Source organism: Bidens hawaiensis, unplaced genomic scaffold (assembly GCF_021521415.1).
Source record: "Bidens hawaiensis isolate Kalapana, Puna unplaced genomic scaffold, B.hawaiensis_p1.1 tig00031945_1, whole genome shotgun sequence".
Lineage (NCBI taxonomy): Eukaryota > Viridiplantae > Streptophyta > Magnoliopsida > Asterales > Asteraceae > Bidens > Bidens hawaiensis.
The window spans coordinates 211,222-233,526 of NW_027495404.1; the positions used below are offsets into that span (position 1 = coordinate 211,222).

Below are 22,305 nucleotides of genomic sequence, written 5' to 3' on the forward strand. Positions count from 1 at the left end.
TATGGAGAAACCGGTTAACCGGTTTTTCCACAACGGTCAAAAACCGGTTTTTTTATAAACCGGTTAACCGGTTTTTCCATAACCGGTTAATAAAAAAAACCGGTTTTTCCATTAACCGGTTCATTAACCGGTTTTGGATCTAGAACTTGTAACCGAAAGACGAACCGGCGGTTTGTAAACAGGTCAAACCGGTTTTTAAAAAACCGGTTTTCGTAAAAACCGGTTTCCGGTTTAAACCGGTAAACCGGTTCCCCAACTGGTTTTTTTGGCCATCTCTAAGCCCGACCCACCCATTTTGCCACCATGTATAATTACCATGCAGGAGTTCTTCGTTTTTCTCTAGGACGCGTATCATATCCTGCGTATCGATCTGAATATTTGTAAGTTGGAGGGAAATATATGCACCCTTCATTCCATCCTTGGAATACGCGCCCCCGTCTACGCTCTATCCGAAGCTGTTAATATACAAAAGAGCATACATTTTATAAACTTAGAAACTAAAAGATTGGGAAGTATAAACTTTATTGGATTGCCACGTCATTGTTGGTCAACCTCATGCTTTGACTTTGGGAGTGGAAGGATCGACGGTGGAGGAGAGAAGGCGCGTGTTGGGTTAATGGTTCTTCGAAATCCGAATCGGACTCGACTGGTGGGTCGGGTACTGGTGGCGGGGTGTGGAGACCGTTGGTTTCGGGTAGAGTGTTGAGTGTTTTTCGGATGAGCGCTAGCCATTTTTTGGCTGGACCGTTGTCTTCAGTTCCCAGTACGTTTCCCGCGTTTAATGGGACGATTTCTTGGAACCTAATTGATAAATAATAAATGAGTCAACTTGTTTATACCACCGGATAATAAAGCCAGGCATGTACAAATAACTAAAGTAATTATTATTACTTACAATTTTGAACTAGAGCAGTTCCACTACAAGAAATGACGCAGACTAATAATAATAATTACTCTAGTTATTTGTACGTTTATGTTAAAAAGTGTTTGTATTTGATCCTAACACTATATTGTTAAATCAATTTTTTTGTAACCGTACAAATGTGCGTCGTCCTCTCTCATTCGACCCGTTTAATTCGTAAGTCCAAGACTCAAAATTGGCTTTTTTATAACTATAACTCACCCAAGAACATAAATGTGAGCAGAAGGTGAAGTATGCAACCAATCTTCAAGATTTAAGCCATTTGTAGGAGATTTTCCAGCCACATTCCAAGTTGCTACAAAGATCCTATATCAATTTTTAAAGCAAATAATAAACAAACCGAACGATAATTAGAAACGAATAGAAAAGTTTGCACAAACCTATAGTTATCAACATCCTTAACTTGGGCATGATCAGGATCAATCTTATTTGTCTGAGGATAATTCGCGCTTCTTCTACTTGATCGTTCTGTTCATTTTTGTAGCCGGTTTAGGCATAAAATAAGGAAATAAAAGATAAGTTGCATTAGAAAAATAGGTTGTTAACTCACAAACCGTAAACGTCCTAAAAATAGCATATTATGTCATATCATATACTGTGTTGTTGTGAAATCGCTTTCGGTCCTACTATTTTAGTTTATATACTTGTTTACTTCAAAAAGTGAATATGCACAGTTGAGTATAGTTCCTACATTACTCCTTATTAAATTTACTATTACAAAATAACTTAACTAAAATGAGATCTTAAATGATTTGGATGTTAAATATGGCTATAATATCATACTCATTCTATTGCAATTTTATAAATTCGTTTTGTTACACATTACGTCAATTTTAACCAGTTTCTACTTTAATCTATTTTTTTATTTTACGAGTTTAATCTAGCACAAAAACAAAGTTAATACGAACCAGTATTGAAATAAACTGTCTAAAGTAAATAAGTCGAAAATAACACATTGTATGCTAGAAAAAAACATTCTTTAAATGTATTTTTTTATCCAATAAATTATGAAACATGCATCTTTTTTTCATGCTTGCACTTTGCATCAATCTCCTTATCTATAATCATGTAGAATTTATAAAAAAAATAAAAAATTTAACTTGAAGAGTGGTCCAAAGGTAATAAATGCATAAAATAGTCTGAAACTGTACCAGTTCTTGTTTTTCTGCTTTTCTTGATAGAACACACCTCTTGTTCAGAAAAATTGTTCCTCCATACTTCATCTCTACCTGAAAAAGGAAATCCAAAAATAAATTAAATTAAAAAAAAAATAGATGGTTATTGTCATTTGCCACAGTGGATTTAATTCTAACACAAAAGAGGGTTTGAATTGACAGATTTCAGATCAAATCACAGATCTTGACTGCAAACAAGAAAGAAAACAAAGAACAGATTTTGAGGAGCAAAGATGAACAATTTTAAATTCCCAAATGCCACTTTTGCAGAATAACATATTGTGACTGATGTTGAAATAAAGTAAATAAGTGAATAACAAGTCAACTAATGTTCCCATATGCTATGATCATATAACAGAAAATTACAAAAATAAATAATAATAATAATAATAATAATAATAATAATCACAAATTATTAAATATTACCTCCATAAATGAAATCATCAGCATGAAAATTTTCAGCTTTGTTCTTCACATTGAACCATTTCTTGATTGTTTTAGGCCATGAAACCTTCATTGTGATCAACAAACAGTCAACAATATAAACACAAATACACAATCTTTATTAAAAAAAAAACCTTTTTGTTGCAGATTTCATCTCTCATTGCTTCAAATCCTCATAAAGATTAGCACCCACTAACTTAACTGCAGAATAAACAATCTTTGATTCAATAAAGATTCATAAAAATTGAATCTTTTTTGGTTTGACTTGACCAACTGTGTCTTGAATGTAAACCAAATGAGTCAAAGAAACATGAAAGAGAATAAAAGATTGGATTTTTATGAATGCCCAGAAAGTGTGTTGGATGTAAGGTTATTATAGGGAAGAAAGTTGCAGTTTTTCAGCATTTTTGTTTCATAAAATGTTAACAGAGAGTAATATCAAAGATTGGGTTTTCTTGAGTGTTGCAGCCTATATGTGTTTATGTTTGTGTGTTGCACCTAGTAGTTATGGTTACAGGGAACAGAGGGAAAATGATGCTAAAAACTATAGGGCATAGTTCAACTGAATGTCATATAATCATTTATTTTATGGCATCAGTTTTTTTATTTTTTTATTTCCTTTTTTATGTACTAGTATCCTTTCTAATGTGGAGCACTGATAGGAAGCTTGAGTTCTTTAATAGAGACTCATGTTTGATCCCCACAGACAACATTTTAGGGAGGGCATGGGGGGCTCAATGAAGGAAGACCGAGATCATTGTGATCTCCGGTTCAATCCTGAGGGCGTCTGAGTTTTACCACCAGCGGGGGTTTTTCCTGAAACTGGAGATAACTTCGAGGTACTTAAGGGCTCTGTATGGTTGGGTTAGGCTAGCTGACGGTGGCCTTTTACCATTTGATCACCCCGTACGAAGTACCCAGGCAATTCTCTGTTTGTTGGCCGTTAAAATAAATATTATTTACTAGTGTTTATTAGATTGTTGTAAAAGACCGAACCGTATAAACTGTTCGTTTGAAATTTATACGGTTTGGTTTGCGGGTTTAAAAGTCGGGTTTAACCGTTTGGGTGACAGTTTAGAACTTGAATGGGTGATGTAAACTAAACTGGTTGTTTAACCTTTGCTATTTATTCATTTTTAGAATATGTAGTTGTATATATGTGTAATATTCATAAACCATCTTTATAGTTTTTTTTTAATAGTACATGGTGAATTGTGTTTATTTAAATAAATATATACACACCTGTAACGAGAAAAATTATCAGGGATGCACTATAAAACATATTTATTTTTTCTTAAGCCATTATTCTAACACACACATGCATGTTTAAATTGTACTTTTTACAACAACTTAAAACTCAATAGATCACATTTTATATTAAATCACATAACTTTCTAAAAAAAAAAGATTAAGTGATTAAATAGATTCACAATTTCAGGATTATGCTTTTGAGATGGATGCATTTGGACATGGAATTGTTGTGCAATATTTAGTGAATTTTATTGGGTTTTGAGTTGCATGCCTTTCTTAAAGTCTCCAATTAATAGAGATTTGGTTTCTTTATCAAGTCCATGCATGAAGAATGAGTGTTGGTTGAACATTTTTTTTTTTTAAAATTGACTTTCATTAAAAACAAACACAACCAACGACTATCACCAAGACGGAGAAAGACGCTGAAATCCAAAAACCAAAAACAACAATCACGTTACATCAAATAAACACCATCTTTTCCAATCCACTACCCCTATCTTAGATCTATTTTTGTACCAAAGAAAACCCAAAGATTTTATATCCGCAATCAATTCTACCACCTTAGTGTTCTTGCCCGAAAAAATCTTTTCATTCCTAGCCCGCCAAATCCTCCAACAAGTAATGATGACAATTCCATGAATAATCAATCTCTTGTTCCCCGTCGCACCACAAACCTTATGCACTTCCACCAAATCATTGACATGAAAAACAAAATATCTAGGGATGTTGCACCATGAACCAATCGCATTCCAAACGGCCATAGAAACGAAACACCCGGTTAACAAGTGCTCGAGCGATTCCTCATTACTCTCACATAAAGCGCAACTATGATCATCACAATGCAAATGACGTCTAGCTAAAGTCTCCTTGGTTGGAAGACTATCCAGAACGGCCCTCCACATAAAAATATTACATTTTTTCGGGACCCAATCGCTCCATTGGAAACCGAAACTCCCAGCATCCACAGCGGACCGCACCATCCATCTTTTAATCGACGAAACCTCGAACTCTTTGCAGCTACCAACCGCCCAAGACCATGAATCTTCACGGTCAACCATCACCACCCCTTGAAGGAGATCTTCCAGAGTGTTGGTTGAACAAAGTTTTTTGTTTTTGGGAGATTTCATTCCTTAAATCTATCACTTTCTAATTAAAGAATGCATCAATTTATGCATCTTTCTTACAACTCTCCATTTCTTCAAGAACTTTGTCTTTAAAGAACCAAAACCAATGCATGGTCCCAACCAACATCATAACTAATTGTGTGTTCAATAAAGTCCATGCATGCTTCTTTTCCAAGAGTTAGAAACTAGCTTACATTGCATATAAACTTATATAATCCAAAATACAAGTTGTTAAATATTTATTATCTTGGATTTGTGTTGTTAGAGGTCCTAACCTTGGCAGTAGTTGACCTACAATCACCAAGATCTCTTATGGATTTATATTATTGTCCTCTTATATGCTCGAAATAGTCGAATTGTTAACGCGACATATAACATATAACACCTGAATTTCAAGTTGTTAGATATTTAATACCCTACATTTGATCGTTTTTAGCTCTTGAGAGGTAAGAGACTTTCAAGCGGTTCTAAGTCTTGTGATTATACGTTGATATAATGTCTTGTCATATGTTACGGCATTTAGTGTTTCCAATTCTAGATAGAAGTCGACCGACGATCACTAAGATCCCTTACAGTTTATAATCCTAAACACAAGTTGACTCCAAGATCAACAAATGTAATTTTTTAAACGACTTAGTTTTACTGTTCCAAGACTAGCAGCGTAGCTTGTTGCTCTCTAGCTCGACGTAAAAACTACTCGTTAATGAAACCATGATTTTATAGTAAAAAAGTTTATTGATGTTGTGTGTGTTGGAGTATCCTTTTGTTTGATCTAAGCTAGCAAGGTAGAAGCGAAGCTAAATTTTGGATTAAGCTCATGGATGGTTTGGAAAAAAACAATGATGGATTGATGGTATGACTAAGACATCTTTTATAGTATAGTTTAAGCTCAAGTTGATATCTAAATAAATGGGAATCCTCCAACAAACCCTCTCATGTAGCCCACTACTCCTCTACTTCCTAAGTAAAGGTTCCACTAGTGTTACATAAAAGCTATTTGGTATATATTCTGTGCTGTTTAAGGCATGTTCTATTTTATCTTAGCTGTCCTAAAATAAAAAATAAAAAAAATAACTAATAAAATCTTTTTAAATTTGCCATTTGTCATTTTCTCACTTCAACTTCATGGGTTTTTATTTAATTTTCCCAATGACAAATGTCATAACTATAGGCGTAGATCCTTTCTTGCATAACTGCTATACTAGTAAGTAGTAACACATAATGGAATAACTAAACAAAAATTATACATTCTATTCAAAATGGGAAAAATAATATATAATAAAAGGGTACTTATAAGGGTAAACTAATGTATAAAAGGGTTATCAATGTACTTTTTTTCAATTGAAAATCAGCTGCCCAATGATTAATGGACAAATGGAAATATTAATGATTAGATTCACATGAGGCTCATTGTTGTAGTTGAGTTGGCTAAAATGTTACGTCACTGTCACGTAGATAGTGAGTTTTAACTAACACACCGCTAAGTAGCACGCTATGGGTTAACGATTAAACAAAAGAAAACAAAAAAAGAAAAAAATGTGATTGCTCATTTGGGGTGGCCCCACCTTTCTCTCCCCTTAACGTTTGTTATTGTGTTAACTAGGGGTGTTCACAGTTCGGTTTTAAACCGCCCAAACCGGTTGTCGGTTTGGTTTCGCGGTTGGTTTTTGTTTTTAACTTTCGGTCGGTCGGTTTGAAAATTTTCAAACCGTAATGAACGGTTTGGTTTACGGTTTATACAAAAAACTGTTCGAATAAAACCGGACCGGACCGTAAGATTGGATAATGTATTTTAATTTTTGTTATATATTTTATAATACATATATTTAGTTATCTATTTAATATTTGATTCGATTAATTAATATGAATATAGGCGAAACCTATGTTTAGCTTCAAAGTGTAGCAGCAAACCACAATCTATAATTATAAACTTAAGGCTTCTGTATTTAATTAATTAATTTATTTCATAAGGCAGTTGTTATTATACTTTATTTCTTTTATTTGAATGATGAGCTTCATATAATTATAAATAGGTAGTATGCTCTTATAACAAGATTGTTTTATGCATTTTGGATAACGTTTTATATCTTTTGTGGGTTTTTATTATAAAGACATAATAAGTTTAAAACTTTAAACCGTGAAACCGAACTGGACCAAGTTCGGTTTGGTTCGGTTTTGATTGTTGACGGTTCGGTTTCGGTTTTCAATTACCAAAAACCAGTACTAATGGTTTGGTCATGGTTTAACTCAAAAACCATTCAAACCGGACCATAAACATCCCTAGTGTTAGCATATACCTCTTAACTAATGCTACTTAAGGGGGTGCCAAATAAGCTTTTAACGCCTCTTTTGTAGCCCCACAATAACAAGTATAGCTGCTATGTTGTTAATATTAAAGATTAAAGATAGATGACCATAAGTATCTATTTTTTTAACATGACATGCAAGGTACTTTTTTAACATGACATGCAAGAAATTTGTTATAACTTTAAGGTATATTGGTTTCTATTAATTTAGTTATCGTCTTTTGGTTATTACCGGTCCCAACTAATGAATTGGCTGTCGACAGTCCCAACTTTTAATGTATTTGTTCCTGACGGTCCGCGACTAACAGAATTCTAACGTCGTTAGTTTCAGGTCACCGGAAAAACGTTTTTGGTCGGAAAACTCAATTTTTTTCCCGAAACTCAACATTTTCGTCCCAAACATCTTGATAGCTTTGTGTCGGATATTTAGGAATCTTTTTATAGTAAAAGCCCTAATTATTGAGGTCGCCGGAAACCCTAGGACAATCATCGGAATCAATTGATGGTGCTCAAGTGGTGGTAGTTGGTTGGCGGTGAGTCAATTGGTGGTGGTTGCGGTGTTCAGGTGGTGTTTTTCGGCAACAAATTTGACTTTTCCGGCCAAAAACATTTTTCCGGCGTCCTGAAACTAACGGTGTTAGGATTCTGTTAGTCGCAGACTATTAGGAACAAATACGTTAAAAGTCAGGACCGTCTGTAGCCAATTCCTTAGTTGGGACCGGCAGTGACTAAAAAACAATAATTGAAATTAATAAAACCCAATATATCTAATTTTAATCATAAGGTCATTAAGAGCATTCCCAATGGATTCTCCAAATTATGTGAGGGGGTTCTCTATTTTTTAGAGATGGTTAAAAGTGGTTGTGAGAGGAGAAGAGAGAAAATGTTACAGTTCATGGTTAAATTTGGAGATCCACACTGTTCATCTCTATTATTTTTAATGTTTTTGAAAGTGGTTGTGAGTAAATGGGAGAGAAATGGTAATGATAAAAGTATTAAAAAAGTATTATTTAATTGAAATAAGAGAGAAAAGATAATGTTTTTAATGTAATTATAAAGATGAAGATGGATAATTAATTGGGAATGTTGAAAGGTAAAAGTACGTACAGTTGAGTTGGTTGGTGATTTGTCCCTTTTTAACCTTGTCCAGTATTATAAAACATAGGGTACATAAAGATGCCTTGATTTATTATAATCTTAGTAGTTTATTATGATTGTAATTGTAGATAACATTGTTTAAAACTTGAAAAGTTACATGCTCATTTTTTTATTAGGTTAAGTATGTTGATGATATTTCAAAGATCCATAAATCTATTATATGAACAAATTTTAATCTGGATTAATATTATGAATCATAATTTTAATCTTTTTACATAAAATTTGTATAATTGTATCATCATTCTCTAGCAATGTCTTCTATTACGCAATTAGCCGTTAATCTAATGAGTTTTGAACTAAAATCGATTTTTAATTGTGTTTAAATAATGGCGGTGCATCGATAAGAAAATATCAAAATTTGAAAAAAATAAGTTGGCATCACATTGGGTCCGGTCGTCACAACAATGAATGCTATGAAAGTCATTCGTATTATGATATGTTGAATGTGAGTGACATTGACCATAATATAAATGCCACATTATGGTTATTTTCAATAGGCTCCAATTTAATTGACATTCATCATCATCCACTACTAGTTCATCTTAGTTATTTTCATTTATAATTCTTAGTTATTTTCATTTATAATTCTAACTTCCTCATCCTCAAACACACCAATTCAATTTTTTTTTAATAACTTAGATATTCGCTTAAAAAAAAGAAAAAACTAATTATGATTCATCCTAGTCCCTTGAAATACCTTCTTCACCCATTAACGCCCCATCAAGCTTTCACCAGTTACCCTATTTTACTCTCGTTAAGACGTTAATGAATATGGCCTTTAACTTCCCTAACGCCCATAAAGGAGTGGCGTCATGCCTCGTTCACAATTCCGTCTCAGCTTTAATGCTCTAAGCGTTAAAGCATACCACATCGCTGACAGATTGCCTGACTCTACAACCACAATAATTTGTTTGCATTTTTAAGAAGAAAATATGAGTTGAATCCTTGTATTGCAACAAATAGAGAAAAAAAAATCTATATTGACTTGATCACAAAGTCTTATTTTGCTACTATTATAACTATATTAAGGCAAACACATATAGGAGATACATGTTATACACATTAGAAGGTAAAACTTTGTTATCTCTTGAAATATTGATTGTGACTTTTCTTCAACAAGGCAAGAGACGTTCGTTGCGCCTTTATGACATTTTTTTTTTGCCATGTCAAGTCACCTTCAAAGAATTATTGTCGGTATTAAACACGAGTTTTGCTATGACAAGTCATCAAAATTCATAACGTTTTTCGTTGAGGCATTTTTTTTTCAAAACTTATTTTATATAACTCCAAATCTCTTGCAAATAAGTTTCAAGTAATTAAATATGTACTATTATGATAACCTAGCCTAGGTGGATATAATAAATACATAACTTGGAATGGTGCACAATGGTAATGGGCATAAATAGGTGCAGGTGAGAAGGGGGTTGGGTGTGGGGTTGGGTGGTCCATATTAGAGGACCATTGGCCTAATTGACATGAGTCAATATTGAGTCATAACACATCAACTGACATTGTGGAGTCATGCCTTCTTAATACACAATCTACCAAGAGCATAAGGAAATACAACTAAAACTCTACTATATATACCACCTGTTTTACATGGAGTATTATCATTGTTATAAGTTTATTAATAATATTCAACATGATATAGTTAGGGGTGTTCATAGCAGCTGAAACCAATCAAACCGTCAAAAACAAAACAGGTTGACCGGTTTAACATGTATACGGCTCTGTTCACGTTTAGGTCTAATGGTTTACGTTTCGGATTGTATGTTGGAACTTAGAACCTGCCGAACATATGGTTTAACATTTATTGCTTAACTTTTAGCCATTTTAGGAATATAATGTTGTGTATATCTATATCTATACCTAATAAATAAGTAAATTATACCTAATTATAAATTCTTGATCCTTCTATCTGATTCATTCCTAAAAAGTTAATTTTTGTGTTTTTTTTTTGCATTTATATTTTTCTTTACCCGTACTTTGATCCGATTTTCCTTGTTTTTATTGTTTGGTTCATGACCATGAGTGCTATAGATGAAGTCTTTAGACCCGTATGCTAAACACGAGTCATGTGTTCTAATAACGGTTTTAAAAAATTGCTTGATTTTAGTTTTCTATATAAGATACAGTTATAAATTAAATGCAAACTAAAAGAGTGAGATTACCCAACAAAAATTATAAGAAATACAATTAAATAAATAATACGCCAAAAAAGATAACATAAAATACAAAAGAGTGAGATTTTATAAGGCATACATTTGGAGTAATACTTTTTGAGGCTAGTATATTTAGGGTTATTAGATAGCATATCATTTTCAATAATTAAAGCTAGAAAATTACAATTTGATAAAACGATTACGATTTAGAAAGAGAGTTAGAAATTTAAAGGGATGTTGATGGCTTTCTTGTCTTTTGTGAGGGTAAGGTTTTAAAATAGAAAACACTTTAATAGCTAAAATCAGAATATTTAGAAGGTCTTAACGGTGTATAACGACGTCCCCAAATCAGCATTAAGGAGGTAAATCACATGCTGAAGCCTCCACAATAGAATGTTGTTTATCCACAACATAATAATCCTCTAGGCAAATCTCACATCATGCACTATACATGAAAAATATTGGTTTCATGAAAAAAAAAATATTCTGCCTTATACGATCAATGAGTTTGGACGCACTTATCGTGGACAAGACGAGAACTCCATGGTCAAATGTTCATATGGGAGTTATTTCATAATCAGTGACCTACTTAAATAGTCTTGCTCGAGGGAATAAAAAAGTAAAACAAACAATATTGCCTGGTGCGATGGGTTAGATGCTACGCATTAATACCATAAACCCCTAAAATAAAAGGTTGTCCAAACAAAGCCTTGAAGAAGAACATGAAGGTGGGGCAGTCAATAGGGCCTTAGGAAAACATAGTTTAGGCCTACAACTGAAGTTGATGCTTCAAAATGCATGTGACCAACAAAACATAGGTATGGGAGTTGTAATGATGTATAATGTAATGTAACGTCTATATGATAAGATTGTGAAAGTGCAACGGTACTATTAGTGCATGTAGAGCCACAATGATTATATACTCTTCTATTATTTTGATGAAAATACATCATCAAGTGTGACACAAATATTATATATAAAAAACTTGTATCTTTGCATCATATGTATAAAAACTCATATGTTGCAAGCAAACTCTATGAAACTTTATGTATAAAATATCGACGATCATCATTAATTTTAGGGAAACAGATATCGTTGATATCTATCATAGTAGATAAAACTTTATTAACAGACCTTTAATGATTTTGACTATAGGACAAGATTTTCATATCATTTTCATTCCTCTCCTCCCAAATGAATCATGGACGTAACTTGGAACGTGGAAATATGGAATGCACGGCTTCACATGACCCCGCACACATCAGATACTAAAGAAATTCTCGAAGTCAATAAGTGAACGTAAGGTGGATTAGTTAGTATCCGCCATACGTCCTTGTATCTTTATGATGATATGGTATATTTGACAAGGGTAATGTTTAACTAAGCTCAAGTCCTGATTATAAGTTGTCGATTTCTTGACAGAAATGTTATATTTTTAGTTTAATGCGGATCAAGATCACAATTACAAAATAAGAGAAAACTTAGCCTACAATGAATTGGGTTGTTAGTAAATTAATGGGCTAAACGATACGTTGGTGTTTCTTTTTATGGCTTATTGGGCTGAATTTAAAAACAAGTGAATAAGGAGTTTGCCTAGGCCCAAACATAAGCAGGTCATGCCGTCATGGTCATGTTTAATGAATTGAGGTAAACTTTTCTGTTACATTAGTTAATTTCCAATCGTTTAGTATGCTTTTTAGGGTGAATATTTTGATTAAGTTTTAATTTTGTTGTTTAGAAATCCAGACCGAGACGGGCAGGTATAAAACTAGTTATTATTTGAAAACCCTAGCTTACTCGCAACAGAAATTGACCCACGCTAAGAAACTCGCAAATTTTACCGTTAAATCCTGCTAAACATGGCTGTCTTCTTTGAGGGGGGCTAGGTGGTTGACGACCATTATTTAAGCTCATTATACATATATGCATAATTCATAACTTTGGTGCCGCTATGCCCCTATTGGGCCAAGAGGTGACACCAAAGTGGTCCACATTATTTTGTTTTTATGTTTTTTTTTTCAAATTTGACAATTAAATGGTTAATCGTATTAACTCACCGATGAAACGCTCAGGATAGACAACTTTAGGTTTTTACCGACGCCCAGGTTTTACTGGCCTTTTTGTTTACCTCTGGTATCGTAACAAACGTAATCGAAATCGACCGAATTCGCGTCAACTCATCGTCGCAACACCCAGGAACACTTAGGTTTTACCAACGCCCGAGTTTTACCAACTCATTGTTGCAGCGCCCGATAACGACAACACTCGGGTTTTATCGACCGAATAAATGTCGTTTTTTATATTTTAATATTTTATATGTTCATCAATTGAACCCACGGTAATGCATAACTGCAACGTGACTTAACATATTCGACCTACCCGGCCCTTTATCTGACCTGCCCAGCGCAACACGCCGTGTAAAAAAACTAGTTTCTATCTAAAATAAATTGTTTTAAGCCCATTTAAGCATATAATTGTTTTAAGTCCTTTACTAAAGGCCCAAATTTCTCGAGGATAGCCCTGCAGCAGGGCTATCCTCGAGAAATTTGGGCCTTTAGTAAAGGACTTAAAACAATTATAAACAACATCTGAAGACATTAGACATGGATAAAAATTTACTTGCTCTATAGTAGCAGGGGTGCTACTATAGAGCAAGTAAATTTTTATCCATGTCTAATGTCTTCAGATGTTGTTTATAATATGCTGGTTAAATAATGCCCATATTTAGAATATTTAGTTCTTTAATTACATGTAAATCTTGAACATTTAGAATTACAAACAGTAAAACAGCTAATCATCTAATTATTTCATACAGCTTATTAGTACCAGATAATCATTTGATCTATGGTGGATAATTCAACCTATAAACAAGGAAAATTTAGATTATCTTAACATACACTCACCCGACAAAGATACATATAAAAGCAGTTCGTTGTGGTTTTAACTATTTTTTTATAAAGTACCGGACCTAAACCGAACCATAGCAGTGGTCGATTATAATTTATAACTCGAAGGTTTAACCTAAATAAAAAGACAATGTAAAACCAAAACCATATATTCGGTTTTTGTTGATCAAACCGTGTAAGATTTGCTGGGAAGAGTTCTGCAAATGGCTTTAATTGTGTTTGGAGTTGTTCTGCAACAACCGCCTACGAGCGATGCTCCTATTTCACACCATTTGTTCACATATGAAACGAAATCTTCATCCGGCACTCCTGTGTTTTTCTGTCACATAACATAACCATTTAATTTAAGTATTAACAATAGGTCAAGTCGAGTTACGCTTTATCTTTAACGGGCCAATTTGCGTATCATATAAAGCGAAAGGTACTTACCACCCACTGCTTTATTTCAGCATCATACATTTCACCACTATTTGGATATATAAGAATCGGTTTAGTTGTCACCTGAAATATGCATTTAAGATAAAATAAAAAGATATATAAACGAGCGGATACTATTTATTACATGAAGAACATGAAGTGGTACCTTCTTGATAGATTGAATCAGGCCACTGATAAATCTAGGTGGCGTGCAGTTAATTCCTACAGCAACAACTTTCGAGCACAAGTCAGCAATTTTAGCACATTCGGTCAACGAGTCACCACTGACCACGTTTACACCATCTTTGGAGTTAAACGAGAACCATGCGGGGATTTTGATTCCTTCTTCAAGTAGCTCAGCATATGCCTGTTCAAAAATAATAAATACGTCACAACCAAATTTTATATAAATGCACAATAAGTGTAATTAACTAATTTTACTGAACCTGTGCTTCAATTTTGTTTGGAATGGTTTCAAATGCTATTAAATCAGCACCGGATTCAGCTAAAACTTGAACTCTTCTTCTGTGAAAACTTTTTAAGAATTCTAGATTCATTGCATCACCATAGTCTCCACTGTAAAACGACAGGCGAATTTGAGAATAAACACAAATATGAAAGCAACAATTTGATGGTAAACTTTAAGTTACCTATATTCAGAACCGTCAGCCAAATACGCACCATAACTTCCAACAGATGCAGCAACTAAAATAGGGCGATTCTTGAGAATTTTACCATCGGTAGTGAAATTACTTGCAGAATTGGAGCATCTTTCATAATACACTTTTCTTGCTTCACAAGCAATATCTACACTTTTCTTAAGCATAGCTTCGCTTTCTTCCTTAGAGAAGCCTTTGGCTCCAAACCCTTGAATCGTTGCCTGTCAAGATATCAATAAAATGAGCGTGTATGAGAGATTGATAGAGATTGATGCTAGTGAGGACCATTAATTTACCTGATAAGAGGCTGTGATTATTATATCAGCACCAGCTTCAAGATAATCAAGGTGTACCTGCAATAAGTGAATGAATTATAAGCTTTAACTTTGCTTTAAGTTTCTAAGAATGAAAAGGGGGCCTACTTATAATAACAAATTTGCATGGGAGCAGAAATAATAATAATAATAATAATAATAATAATAATAATAATGTTATTAAGCTGCATACATGTGAATCCATTAAGTTTCTAAAAATGCAAAGGGGGCCTATTTATAATAACAATAATAACAAATTTGCATGGTAGTTATTGGTAGCAGAAATGATAATAATGTTATTCAAGCTGCATATCCTGCAAACAGGACCACTGAGGAAATAAATGCTCTAATTATGATAGTAAGTACAAGAAATGGTCCTTAATACAGTTATAATTGGGGCCTGAGCTTAAAATGCTGACAATGCATCACATGCGTATTAATTACCGATTCTTTCATGCGATTTATAGCTCAGTACTTGTAAGTTATAACTTCCCTTAAATCATTATGCTAGTTTATGATAAACAAGGCCGAAATCCAGGTTTGGGGAAGAGCTATGAGAATTTATCAACTAAATCTGATGTGTATGAGCTATCTGATACCACTTTTGAGATCTAGCCACTGCCTTTCGGCATTGAACTAAGTACTTATAGGCTATAGCTATTGGCTTATAGGTAGGGTGTAAACGTGCCGAGCCGAGCCCGAGCTCGTCTAGGCTCGAGCTTGGCTAGTGAGTAATTTTCAAGCTCGAGCTCGTCTCATTTTGAGCTCTATTTCTAAAGCTCGAGCTCAGCTCGTTAGTAGTTTTTCAAGCTTGAGCGTATCTCATTTTGAGCTCTATTTCTAAAGCTCGAGCTGCTCGTTAGTAGTTTTTCAAGCTCGAGCTTGGCCTAAGCTCAACTCGTTATTATTGATCAATTTTTTTACTTATTTTTATACTTATTTTCTATAAATATAGTTTTCATATAAAACATAATTTTTTTACTTATTGTTATTGTTATTGTTATTGTTGTTGTTGTTATTATTATTATTATATCTAATTTAATAATTATTAAAACATCTGTGAAATATATTAAATAAAAATTACATAAATAACAGCCTCGATTAATAAACAACCTTATATTTAGGCTGAAGCTCGTTTAAGCTCAGCTCGATTCGACCAACCTTAGGTAGCTCAAGAGCGACTTGGCTCATTTACACCCATACTTATATGTATACTATAATGTTAACTACAGATCTATACATGAGATATTTATACAAACAAATCAACTAGAAATTCAACACCAAAATCAGATAACTTATTGTATAAACAGTATAATAATAATAATAATAATAATAATAATAATAATAATCTGCAAGGAACAAATGAATACCTCCTTCTAGATGAAATCAATCAATTGTAAACAATTTTACAGAAAAACAGTTATTAGCATTTTAATTTGATTATTCATGTACTGATTTAAATGTAGTCAAATAACCTAATAATGTACAACACAACAGTGTATTGTATAGTACAGTATATATACCTGACGAACTAGGTCTGTAGAAGTAAGGAGACACGTGGCACTCCACAGCGGATCGTTGAGGTCAGCGCCGTGGCGTTCGAGCTCCGTCGCGAATCCGCCGTCGATAACCGCCACGCCACCAGACTTGCGGAGGAAATCGGGCATCAGCGTCTGTACGGTGCCGTTGTTCGCTCCCATTTTCGGACGAGTAGTATAATATTATTATGTATTTTTCAGTGAATCGGAAGAATGAGAAGCTCTGTCTATTTATAGAAAGGGGGCTGCTACGAAGAATCGGTGAACAAGTTTCAAAACTAATTTTCATAAATAAATAACCCTTTTAAGTTTTTGGTACTTTAGAAATAGTACTTGTATTTTGGTTTGGAAACACTTGTGTACCTAAGTTTAACTATGTGTGTGTGGCTGTTTAACACGACACGCGATATGAATATTAATAAGTTTAGGGTTGAACTTAACATGTTTCGTGTCTTAAGTGCATTCCGAGTTCATCCCTCGTTACATTTGACCCTTTTTTGTTTAATTAAATAATATTTTTTATATATTTATCATTATATTTTCTCTCTCCCATTCACTCACAACTACCTTCAACAAATATTAAAAAATAAATTTGAGGAAATACAAATTTATAAAAAATTACATTTCCCCTCTACTCCTCCCACAATCACAGATTTTTAGGGCATGGGTTGGGAATGCTATGTCTTAAACATGTTGATCTGTTTAAACTTGAAATAAAATTATGTCCTAATTAGCAGGTTAGGCGATTGGTAACATGTTAGTAACCAGTTAATAAACTTTTTATATGTTTTATTTTTTAAATATATATATATATTTTTTGTAACATGTTGTGTATTAATGAAGACCTTTATGGATTTTTGTTTTAGATATGTTGAGGATTATTATATTGAGGATTTGTGTATATATGTATTAGTTAAGACTTTTGTTAACTTTTGGCAATTTTTGTTTCAACGCATGCATATTATTTACCATGTCTCTAAACAAGTCATGTCGTTTTAACCTGCTTCTAAATATGTGCGTATTCGTGTTTGGAAGAAAAAACATCACGATTAGTTACTGTGTTGTATTAGTGCCTAGCACCACAAATGATCGTGTACTTTTGTGTCGTGTCGTGTCTGACTTGTTATACCAGATATGTAAGCTGATCTATTGATATAGTCCTAACTTTTAAAAGTCTTTAACAAATGTTTTGATTTTTAACATTATCAAATGTTACGAATAAGCATTGCAAGGTTTTAGAAAACTAGGTCTAAGTTGTTAATTTCTTAAAAGTTTTTTTCATACTATGTCTTATTATAGCATTTTGTTTCGATTTGATCATGGGAGGTGACGCGTTTTCAAATAAGTAGAAATTGATTACCCAAACGTTATGATATGTCATCCTGATCTTTACTTACTATTTTTGGATAGCCCTTTTATTTATTAGTATTCGTAGCTTTATGAATATAAGATAATATCAAACCATATGTATATATATATTTTTTTTCTTCTAACATCCTAAATTATGATTTAGAATCAAGATATACGTTATTTATAATTGTGTATCTGATTATATGAGTTAAAACTCAACTATACATATAATATTTTATAAGGACTTCTATCATGTTATATGGTGTCGGAGGCGTTCACTCATACATATATATACATGGTATTCAATGAGTCGACATTTTTCCATTTTAGCTACTAGTGTCTCCTCTTAACCATAAAACATCTGTCTTCCACTCATCTAATCTATCCATCACTACCGACTCATATGAATTCATTTTGACATTTCAAACAAAACCCAACTGGTCTAATCAACATTGCCACCATGAAGCGACACAATAGTGACATTTATTTGGCGGAAATTTAAATCAACTCATTTTTTTTTATTTTTTATTTTATGATTGATATACATGATTACGTACATCTCCTTTGAAGAGAATCAAAGTATTGTTGTGACTGCTAAACAAAACCAATACAAATACCATCAATATAACATATGTCATCGTCACGATTTGATACCACCAACCATTGTTGCCATCACACGTTTCCACAACCAAAAGTTTCTATTTTTGTAACTTATTCAAGCTTTGTCTATCTACAAAAATATAGGTGTTGGACCATACATGATTACACAACAATCGTACCAAGGTTCTCATGTTCAGCAATGTCAACATCATCAAGTACCAGATTCTACAACATATTTTACTAGACCAAAACCATTTAGTGGACTAGGTCTCAACCAAGATTATCAGGGTGGTTCATCTTCGTCGCCTATTGCATCATTTCCACTCATGGCCAAGCAATCGCTATAATAGAATGGCATCACCCGTGTATCCGAATCATGGTTAACCTTCACCACACGGTTTTGCGGTAGATGGGCGCCTAAACTACTACAAACTGGCACATCAATCTTTTCAACATATCGTAACATGAGCATACGAAACATCTCAAAGAACATATAATCTAGGAGAAGATACACTTTATTCTCTCGCTTCGTATATTAAATAAAATTCAGTTTGTGATTGGAAATGATGTTGCACGTATTGACATATTGTCATTCTTACTACCTTCTTCAGCACGGTCTTTTCAACTTTAACGCTTTCTTGGTTCAAATTAAACAATCAAAAACAAAAATTCAATTAATGTGTGAAGGATTATAAAAGGTTTTGATTATTCACACATCATTTAACTTATTCCAACACTCATCATATGAGTCGTATGAGACCTATACGACCTGTATATTGAGTGTATGACTAAATGACAGCATGGAAAACGATAATGGCACACATACCAAGTTGTACGAATATAACATCCATTATAAAACAAGTTTTCTAGTTCACTTATTTTACCAACAGGCTTTGTATGGAAATAATGTCACTTCAAATAAAAATATATAGTTTCTCCAATTCTAGAAAGTACATAAATGTGATAGAGTTGACCACTATGATCCTACTAATCCCACAAGCAATTCCAAGATAAGGCAAATGGTAATTTTCTCATCCTACTAAGCCTACACTCAAATGTATAATGCTTGACTTTTTGTACATGATTCTATTTGGAGGTAATTACAATTTTCGTCCGTATGATTTGATGAACTTTTTCTTTTTTTTTTTGTCCCAATCTTTTTTTAATACAACACCCTATGGTTTTTATTTATTTGGTTTCGGTTTCCCAGATTAACTCCGTTTGCTTTTAAAAGCCTTTTATAATTTTTTTTAATTTCTCCATAATAGTTGTGTTTTGATCACCTCGTAAAAAGTTAATAGCAAAGTTTAGACCGTGTTAGTCTAAGAGACTGAAATAACAAGAAATGAAACTATATAGTGTTATAGGAAGAAAAAATATATAAACTGAAATTTTCATTGAAACATGTGGACGGAAACTGTAATTAACTTTTTAAGGTCAAGTTATTCTACAAATAGGGATGAAAATTAGAATGATGAAAATGATTTGTGGCTAAAAAAAACCCTAAAAAAATAATAAAAAAATGATAAAAAAAATTATAACTCAAATTTTAATACAAAACGAAAACTGTAAAAACACAAAAATATTTCCACCGTCTTCTCGTTCTAAAAAAAACCTCGTAAAAACACAATGTTGAGTGAAAAAGATACTTGTGTTTTTTTGTTTATTATTGTGTTTTGTATTTATTTTCTTCATTGATTGTGTCTTTTTTTCTTGTCATTGTGTCTCTTTTTATTAATATTGTGTTATATTACTCAACACCGTGTCATATTTGTTCGTCATTGTGTTATATTTTGCGTATTGAGTTTTTTTGGTTTATCATAGTTTTGTTTGTTCATTTTCGGGGACATTGTGTCTTTTTTCTCGACATTGTGTCTTTTCGTCATCTTTTTTTTTTTGGAACGGGAATGACGGGGGAATTATTTTTTTTATTTTTTTCGTTTTTTATTTATATATTGAGTTATGATTTTTCTTATTATTTTTTTGAATTTTTTTGAGGTTTTTTGTTTGCGCACAAATCCTTTTCACACTTCTCATTTTTGTCTATATTTGAATTCTAACTTTACCCAACTTTTTAATATAGCATTAAAAACAATTGGTTTTCGAAAATGCTATGCATCTTACCCGCTCAGTCACTACGCGCAAGTAAAAATACTTCTTTTTACGTGTGTGTTAAAACAATTGGATCGATTCTATATGGAAATAATAAAGTATAAAGGCTTGGTGGATATGTGAGGGGTTGAAGGCGATAAACACCCAAAATATATTTCTAGTATTTGGAATATTTACGCAAATATAATCATATGCTGTGTTTATTTGAGTGGGATCCTACAATACTACATCTTTATATTTAAAAATTTTAAATTTCAAATTAAGATATGCTTTTTTATTGTTATGTAGTAAGTTGTTTTCTTTAATAATATATGTGATTACTCGAGAGTACAAAATAATTTAGCTTTAGATTTCTAACTAGTTTGAGAATCGTGTATTACACGAGAATTGATAAAAATTTTAATTTAAACATCAAGCAAAATACAATAAACAACACAATTATCATATATTGTTAATACAATTATAATTTACACTAAAATTACATGAATTGCAAAACAAACATTACACAAATCTATACTATATAATAAATAAAACTTTTCTTTTACCACATGTCATTATCTTATGCATTTTCATTTTTATTTTCCCGTCTCTCTCTCATATTAATTATGCATTAATTATACATTTTTTAAAGTTCTTTTCATATATTTTTGTTTAATTATTTCTTTAACAAAACGTATTTTATTTTTAAAAAACGTTAGGTTTACTTATAAAACATTTTTATAAACTGAACATTTTCAGCATTTAACTTGTCTAATATAAATTATATCGTTTTTATATATATAACAAAACATTTACCTATATATGAAACATTTTGGCTCCTAAAACTTACTTAGTAGGTTCATTGTTAGAAACATATAGATCTTTAACTGAACCCAGCTCACCTTCTTTTCCCTTGTAACCGTAATCTCTTTCTTTTTCTATCCATAAATATTGCCGATCAAAACCTTATTGATTCTTTTTTACTGCACATTCTTCGACTGATCGAAAGCTTTCTTCTATTGATGGTCGGTTCGTATTGTTCCGATTGTATCGCTTACGCTCTCATAATTCTATTTTACTTTAGTTGTTACCATATTTTTAGTGCATCGTCTAATGTTGTATCAAGAGAAGTATTTAGAGATTTATAATTTACTTTTAAGATTGTGAATAGTAATTATATTTTAATTTCATACTTATTTAATATATTACTTAACTTTATTTATCAAAAGTTATCACTTACAGAATTTAAGTTGTTGTCAAACCCATGTAAGACATTGGTACCTAACCTAGTAATTTATAAATAGCGAAAAATTTCCTTATATACTACATTTGTGGTTGTAGTGATCAATAACTTAATTTATCCAGAATAAATATCTTTAGTCAATGTCTGCTTGTAACTCTTGATAAGACAACGTATAGTTGTCCATTTGAGAACACGGGTTCTTTCAAGTACAAGCCAACCCTTATTAATAATTAACCTTGGGTTTTGTTTATGGTCATCGTGAAACACCGTACATCTATCCAAATAATCAAAGAATTTGGATTTTCGGGTATTTAAGCATAGTAAATGATTTGACCAGATTAAAAAAAAATATTGTGATTATAGCTTTCTCATATTAAACCCTTGATTTCTTCCCTATTATATATTTACCTAAAATAATCCATTGATTTATATATAGGAAAGACTAAAAAATTAAAATAATCTTTTATTGCATAACGGGTTAAATTGGTAGGAAACTGACCAAAGTGAGTTTTTAACGTGTACTCAAAATTGCTTTATTATATTACTTGCATTATAATTGTATCATTATAGCTTTGTCATCATATTAAACACATTATAATTTCTTTTGAAAATTTTAACAAAAAAATGTTCCAAGGTCAAAAAAAA

General features: G+C 32.4%; 2 protein-coding genes across 3 annotated transcripts; both read right to left on the reverse strand.

The window, feature by feature from the left end:
- Window positions 1-521: 521 nt before the first annotated feature.
- On the reverse strand, window positions 522-2,805 carry LOC143582773 (type I inositol polyphosphate 5-phosphatase 4-like). The gene is made up of 6 exons (XM_077065264.1): window positions 2,676-2,805; window positions 2,524-2,608; window positions 2,074-2,151; window positions 1,303-1,390; window positions 1,124-1,228; window positions 522-801 (listed from the first exon to the last, which is right to left on the reverse strand). Exons 1-6 carry the CDS (start codon window positions 2,700-2,702, stop codon window positions 522-524), a joined length of 663 nt encoding a protein of 220 aa, XP_076921379.1. The 5' UTR covers window positions 2,703-2,805.
- Window positions 2,806-13,552: 10,747 nt separating this feature from the next.
- On the reverse strand, window positions 13,553-16,549 carry LOC143582772 (homocysteine S-methyltransferase 2-like). Of its 2 annotated transcripts, XM_077065262.1 has the most exons (7): window positions 16,362-16,549; window positions 14,821-14,877; window positions 14,516-14,745; window positions 14,312-14,441; window positions 14,032-14,232; window positions 13,878-13,949; window positions 13,553-13,767 (listed from the first exon to the last, which is right to left on the reverse strand). In XM_077065262.1, the coding sequence occupies exons 1-7, from the start codon at window positions 16,536-16,538 to the stop codon at window positions 13,615-13,617; spliced, it is 1,020 nt and encodes a 339-aa protein (XP_076921377.1). In that variant the 5' UTR covers window positions 16,539-16,549; the 3' UTR covers window positions 13,553-13,614. The 2 variants fall into 2 exon arrangements, with proteins under 2 accessions (XP_076921377.1, XP_076921378.1); XM_077065263.1 differs by lacking the exon at window positions 13,878-13,949.
- Window positions 16,550-22,305: the final 5,756 nt, after the last annotated feature.

Bases quoted from the DNA above. Each gene is read 5' to 3' on its own strand.
- LOC143582773 (XM_077065264.1), bottom strand. From the start codon at position 2,702: ATGAGAGATGAAATCTGCAACAAAAAG. The intron at 1,229-1,302 runs GTTTGTGCAAAC...AAATTGATATAG, and splicing joins AAGGATGTTGATAACTATAG to GATCTTTGTAGCAACTTGGA. The intron at 802-1,123 runs GTGAGTTATAGT...TTTATCAATTAG, and splicing joins GCTCACATTTATGTTCTTGG to GTTCCAAGAAATCGTCCCAT.
- LOC143582772 (XM_077065262.1), bottom strand. From the start codon at position 16,538: ATGGGAGCGAACAACGGCACCGTACAGACGCTGATGCCCGATTTCCTC. The intron at 14,442-14,515 runs GTAACTTAAAGT...GTCGTTTTACAG, and splicing joins GCTGACGGTTCTGAATATAG to TGGAGACTATGGTGATGCAA. The intron at 13,768-13,877 runs GTAAGTACCTTT...GTTATGTGACAG, and splicing joins CTGAAATAAAGCAGTGGGTG to AAAAACACAGGAGTGCCGGA.